This window comes from Protobothrops mucrosquamatus, unplaced genomic scaffold (genome assembly GCF_001527695.2).
Source record: "Protobothrops mucrosquamatus isolate PMUCROS unplaced genomic scaffold, P.Mucros_1.0 scaffold3550, whole genome shotgun sequence".
Classification (NCBI taxonomy): domain Eukaryota; kingdom Metazoa; phylum Chordata; class Lepidosauria; order Squamata; family Viperidae; genus Protobothrops; species Protobothrops mucrosquamatus.
In genome coordinates, this window is record NW_015389517.1 from 1 (window position 1) to 6,355 (window position 6,355).

Consider the following 6,355-nt stretch of genomic DNA (forward strand, 5'->3'; position numbering starts at 1 on the left):
GGCACAAGCAAGCGAAGCCCCATCTGTGGGATGCAGGCAGCAGACAAAACCAGGCACCCTCCGGTCCGCGGAAAAACCTCTCTCCACGGAACCGGTCCCTGGTGTCCGAAAGGTTGGGGACCTCTGCTTTAGGGCTAGAGCTAGGATTAGGGTTAAGGCTAGGTTTAGGTTTAGGTTTAGGTTTAGGTTTAGGTTTAGGTTTAGGTTTAGGTTTAGGTTTAGGTTTAGGGTTACGGTTAGGGTTACGGTTAAGGCTAGGGTTAAGGTTAGGGTTAGGGTTAGGTTTAAGGTTTAAGGTTTAGGGTTAGGGTTAGGGTTAAGGCTAGGGCTAGGGTTAGGGTTAGGGTTAGGGTTAAGGCTAAGGCTAAGGCTAGGGTTAGGGTTAGGGTTAGGGTTACGGTTAAGGCTAGGGTTAGGGTTAAGTTTAAGGTTTAGGTTTAGGTTAGGGTTAGGGTTACGGTTAAGGCTAGGGTTAGGGTTACGGTTAAGGCTAGGGTTAGGGGTTAGGAGCTGTTAGGGGTTAGGATCTGTTAGGGGTTAGGAGCTGTTGTAAGTTAGGGTTAGGGTTAGGGTTAGGATTACGGTTAAGGCTAGGGTTAGGGTTAGGTTTAAGGTTTAGGGTTAGGGTTAGGGTTAAAGTTAGGGTTAGGGTTAGGGTTACGGTTAGGTTTAAGGTTAGGGTTAAGGTTACAGCTATGGTAAGGTTTAGGTTTAGGTTTAGGTTTAGGTTTAGGTTTAGGTTTAGGTTTAGGTTTAGGTTTAGGTTTAGGTTTAGGTTTAGGTTTGGGTTTGGGTTAGGGTTAAGGCTAGGGTTAGGGGTTAGGAGCTGTTAGGGGTTAGGAGCTGTTGTAAGTTGCGACTGTTGTAACTACCTGTACTGTAGCAAAAAAAAGTCGTAAGATCGGGCGTGCCCCTTGTTGAGCAAGGGGAACGCTGGTCCCCCTTGGTCGTCGTAAGCCAAGGACTGCCTGTAAAATACCTTCACCGTCGTCTTGGGTCTCCACCCAATTGAGCCCGGAGTTCAGGAGAAGCCACGCCGAGAACCCATGGTAGATGCCTTCAGTCCAGTCTTAGAAGCCGTCAAGGCCTACCTGCATGGGTCTGTCCACACGGCGGCGGAGCGCACGCATCCAGTGGGCCATGCCAGAGTAATGGCACATGTACGGCGGGAGGAAAGGAATCTTCTTGCTCAGTTCCTTGTTGACCAGGGAGAGCTCCCGGTTGAAGAGCATGAAAACGTCAACGGTCTTCTTGTCGAAGGTGCGCTTGATGGCCTGAAGGAAGGAGAAGACACCGGTTGGGTCAAGGGAGTGGAGGAAGACCGACAAGGTCCCTCCCAACTCTGTCATTCCGTTCTTCTGTTGTAAGGTCCTCCTGCATCTCCCCGACTTCCTTGAACCTAGTGTTTTGGAGACTGGGCAACCTGAAGATGGGTGGACTTCAACTCCCAGAATTCCCCCACTGGGGAATTCTGGGAGTTGAAGTCCACCCATCTTCAAGCTATTCAAGTTTGAGAAGCTTGTTCTCGTTTCTACCACCGCGTTCCTCACTTCTCTCTTGTGCTCACGTGCACGTCACCACCGAGGAGGTCGGCTGCTTTCGTTGGACCAAAGATACCTTCAACTCCCAGGATCCCTTGCCTTAGCTAGGTTGACCAGGAAGGGAATTCTGGGATCTCGGAAGGGATCTTTGGTCCAATGAAAGCAACCGATCTCCTCGGTGGTGACGTGCACGTGAGCACAAGAGAGAAGTGAGGAACGTGGTGGTAGAAACGGTAACAAGCTGGACCAAAGATCCCTTCCGAGATCCCAGAATACAGCTAAGGCAAGGAATGCTGGGAGTTGAAGTCCACGTTGGGAAAGGCTGTGCTAAGACATTCGAAGCTCAAGCCCGGCAACGTGAGGATGGGTGGTCTTCGACTCCCCCAATTCTGAATTCGTTGAAGTCTACCCGTTGTCAAGTTGCTTCAACCCTTCCAAGCATCATTCAGTAGACTTAAAGATCGTCTCGGGTCCAAGCCGTTCTTCTGCCCGCTAAGAAAGTGACCAGAGGTCACTTTAGTACTGATACATATATTCTTGGAAGCTCTCCATCTTCCCAGATCAGCCAAGGGAGACTCTTGGAGACAGGTTTACCTCTCGGGATGACAGATGTTGGAAGATGTCTTGAATCTCCACCCCGTGCTCTACATCCTTCACCGTCTCGAAGGCCGAAGTCATCAAGTTCTGGGTCATGACTTCCAGGTCTTTGACTCCTGCGCGGAAGCTGGCGGCACAAGAAGAAGGGAGAAGAACCTGTTGTAAGCCATCTGGAGCTCTTGGTGGACCTCCGTTGCATACCTCCATGGAGCTCTCCCTCCCTTCCCATGCTCCAGCCCCACAGGAAGACCCGTCTTCTCTCATTCAAGTGGACCCTTTCTCACCGGTTGAAGTCTTCATGCCAGGTCGTGTTCTTCACATCCAGAATCCCTCCTTTCACGTTCCGGAGGTTGTTGAGATATTTATTGAAGGTCTCCTCGATCTCCAGCATGCTCCGGGCCATCTGAGGGCCTTGTTGACCGAAGAAACAAGGCAGTGGAGTCTGCTTGCCGTCTTCCCAGCGGGCAAAGTGCTGTTGGCTATCGCAGACCTATCAGGAGAAGGAAGCGGTTCCACCTTCATTTGGATCGACTCTCTTGGACATGGAGTCACTTGGGTCCACCCCTGCCCAGGGAATTATGGGAGAAGAGGCAGGAGCAGAGAGCTGTCTACCCGGCTGGAGATCCCTCAATCCGGCCTGCTCTGCAGAAAACTGGACACCAACAATGCGAGCAGGCCTAGATCGTACCGAAGGTCAACCCTTGGAAGCTAACATGGACCATTGAGATGGTCACCAGACCTACCTCCAGGAGGTCCTTGCAACGTTGGACAAAGGCATCCACCTGGGCAAAGATGCTGGTCTGGTCCAGGACCCATCCCTTCCCAGAAAGCCTGTTAGGAGAGTCAGTAGTTAAGGAAGAATTGATCGGTGGAACTCCTCGCCTCCAGAAGTTGTGAGTGCTCCATCACTGGAAGTTTTGAAGAAGAGACTGGACAGCCACTTGTCTGAAATGGTATGTAGGGTTTCCTGCCCGAGCAGGGGGCTGGACTAAAGGACCTCCAAGGTCCCTTCTGAGTCTCTTATTCTGTTATTCTTTTTTTCCCTTCCTTCCTTCCTTCCTTCCTTCCTTCTCCAACACTGTAAGTTTTTAAGAAGAGACTGGACAGCAACTTGTCTGAAATGGAATAGGGTTTCCTGCCTGAGCAGGGGGTTGGACTAGATGACCTCCAAGGTCCCTTCCGAGTCTCTTATTCTGTTATTCTTTTTTTCCTTCCGTCTGTCCTTCCTTCCTTCCTTCCTTCCTTCCTTCCTTCCTTCCTTCCTTCCTTCCTTCCTTCCTTCCTTTCCTCCCTCCCTTCTCCAACACTGGAAGTTTTTAAGAAGAGACTGGACAGCCCTTTGTCTGAAATGGAAAACAGTCTCCTGCTTAAGCAAGGGGTTGGACTAGATGACCTCCAGGGTCCCTTCCAACTCTGTGATCCTGTTGAGTCTAACGAAGAGAAGGACCAGGGGTGGCAGGACAGCAGCCTTCCAATATTTGAGGGGCTCTCACAGAGGAGGGGGGGTCCACCTCTTCTCCAAAGCATCCGAAGAAGGCGGGACAAGAAGCAACGGGTGGAAACTAATCAAGGAGAGAAGCAACCTGGAACTAAGGAGAAAAGAACAGTGAGAATAATGAACCAGTGGAACAGCTTGCCACCAGAGGTTGTGGATGCTCCATCACTGGAGGTTTTGAAGAAAAGATTGGACAGCTGCCTGTCTGAAATGGTCTAGGGCAGGGGTAGCCAACCTTGGCTCTTTTATGACTCGTGGACTTCCAGAATTCCTGAGCCAGCATGGGGGAACTATGGCTCCCTTGATGACTCGTGGACTTCAACTCCCAGAATTCCTGAGCCAGCATGGGGGAACTATGGCTCCCTTGATGACTCGTGGACTTCAACTCCCAGAATTCCTGAGCCAGCATGGGGGAACTATGGCTCCCTTGATGACTGGTGGACTTCAACTCCCAGAATTCCTCAGCCAGCCTGGCTCAGCTTGGAAACCTCTCCCTTTCCCCTCAGCATGGCTGGCTCAGGAATCCTGGGAGTTGAAGTCCACGAGTCATAAAAGAGCCCAGGTTGCCTACCCCTGGTCTAGGCTCTCCTGCTTGAGCAGGGGGCTGGACTGGAAGACCTCCAAGGTCCCTTCCAGCTTCTATTCTGAATCTGGTTCTGATTCTCTTGGCTGATCTCCTCCATCTTCTTCTCCTCCCCGCACCCCCACTGTGGCAAAGAGGTTTCTGGAGAAATCAGCTAATCAGAGGAGGCCGAGGACCCCGACCCTGGGGGACCAGCCTCAAGAGCCTAATCCGGGTCCGGCGGTGCCGCAGCGCCCGTCTTAAATGCCTTTTTGTATCTTGCTCGATATTGATCCAGCCCCACTAATTTGAATTTGAAGCAGACAAGGAACACTTAAGACTTAATTGTCAAGGACCAGGCAACCACTTAAACCTGGCATCCCTAATCATAATGATGGATTAGCTTGCATTATTTCTCAAGTGCGGAGAAGCTGGGCGGGTGGGCGGTGGGTGGGGGGAGGAGGAGGTGGCTCAGGAAAGCGGCTTCGGCACGGCTGGAAGCCAAGAATTGCAGGGTTCCTCCTCCTCCCCCCCCAAAAAAAATTCAACACTGATCAGGACCATCTCTATTATTCTATTCTATTCTATTCTATTCTATTCTATTCTATTCTATTCTATTCTATTCTATTCTATTCCATTCTATTCTATATTTTATTCTATTCTTCACATTTCCATTCTATTCGATTCGATTCGATTCTATCCTATTCTATTCGATTCTATTCCATTCTAATTCCTTAATTCTATTCTAGTCTATTCAAATTCCTTAATTCTACTCTATTCTACTCTATTCTATTCTATTTTCTATTCCATTCCATTTTCTATTCTATTCTATTTTCTATTCTACTCCATTTTCTATTCTATTCTATTCTATTCTATTCTATTCTATTCTATTCTATTCTGCTATTCTATTCTATTCTATTCTATATTCTATTCTATATTCTATTCTATTCTGTATTCTATTCCATATTCTATTCTATTCTATTCTATTCTATTCTATTCTATTCTATTCTATTCTATATTTCTCTATTCTATTTTTCTATTCTATTTCTCTATTCTATTCTACATTTCTTCTATTCTGTTCTATTCTGTTCTATTCCATTCCAATATTCGTTGTTAAGTGAATCACTGCAGGCGTTAAGTTGTTAACAACAACTAGTTGTTAATCAAATACAGCTTCCCCATTGATTTTGCTTGTCAGGAGGTGAAAAACAGTCCCAAGTTCCTTTTTTTAAGTGTAACTTGGAACGGTCAGTTGAGTGAACTGTCGTAACCCAAGGACTTCCTGGGATGCTACACACTTCCCAAACCAGAAAAAAAAGCCATGCAGAGAAAAACCGTAAATGCAGCAGGACTGTCAGGAGATCGTCCACGTTGACTGGGGAGGGAGGGGGGGGGCCTGGAAAAACCCTAAAATTCTGGGATGGGATTTTGCTTATGGAAGGGCCGGGCGACCCGTTTAACGCCCATGCCAAGCCTGTCGGGCTGCCGATGCCTGGAACGGTGGTCGGGAGGAAGCCCCGTTCGCCACGGTCACAGCCGAGAAAAGAAAGCGGAGAGTTAACAAGCGTAAAAGCGACAACTACAGGTGTTAAGGGGGCCCGGGCAGCATTGTGATCAAAGAGTGTGTTGGTGGGATCCAGAGGAGAAAAAGAAAAAAGGAAACCCCGAGTGAATGTTGTCTTTGGCAAGTTGCGAGAAGCCCGGGAATTGAGGGAAAAAATACGGGGTGGTCCTCAAGTTACGACCACAATGGAACTCCAAAATGTCCGCTGCTAAACGAGACATTTGCTAAATGAGTTTGGTCCCGTTTTATGACTTTCCTTTATGACCATTTATGATGTTCCTCCCTTTCTCTCTTCTGTCTCCTTCCTTCCTTCCTTTCTTTTCTCTTCCTTCCTCTTTTCTGTCTCCCTCCTTCCTCTTTTCTTTCTCCTTCCTTCCTCTTTTCTGTCTCCCTCCTTCCTCTTTTCTTTTTCCTTCCTTCCTCTTTTCTATCTCCTTCGTTCCTTCCTCTTTTCTTTTTCCTTCCTTCCTCTTTTGTCTCCCTCCTTCCTCTTTTCTTTCTCCTTCCTTCCTCTTTTCTGTCTCCTTCCTCTTTTCTGTCTCCCTCCTTCCTCTTTTCTTTCTCCTTCCTTCCTCTTTTCTATCTCCTTCCTTCCT

The 6,355-nt window shown here is 48.3% G+C and overlaps 1 protein-coding gene across 1 annotated transcript in view; it reads right to left on the minus strand.

Moving 5' to 3' along the window:
* Positions 1–1,091: 1,091 nt before the first annotated feature.
* Positions 1,092–6,355, minus strand: part of LOC107297824 (dynein heavy chain 2, axonemal-like) — a gene marked incomplete at its 3' end in the record, with an annotated part of 16,558 nt that continues 11,294 nt past the window's right edge. Inside the window, exons 7-10 of the mRNA XM_015827186.1 lie at positions 2,882–2,956; positions 2,423–2,628; positions 2,136–2,265; positions 1,092–1,274 (exon numbers count right to left, since the gene is read on the minus strand). Coding sequence (XP_015682672.1) covers positions 1,092–1,274; positions 2,136–2,265; positions 2,423–2,628; positions 2,882–2,956 — 594 coding nt within the window. The remainder of the gene's footprint in view (positions 1,275–2,135; positions 2,266–2,422; positions 2,629–2,881; positions 2,957–6,355) is intronic.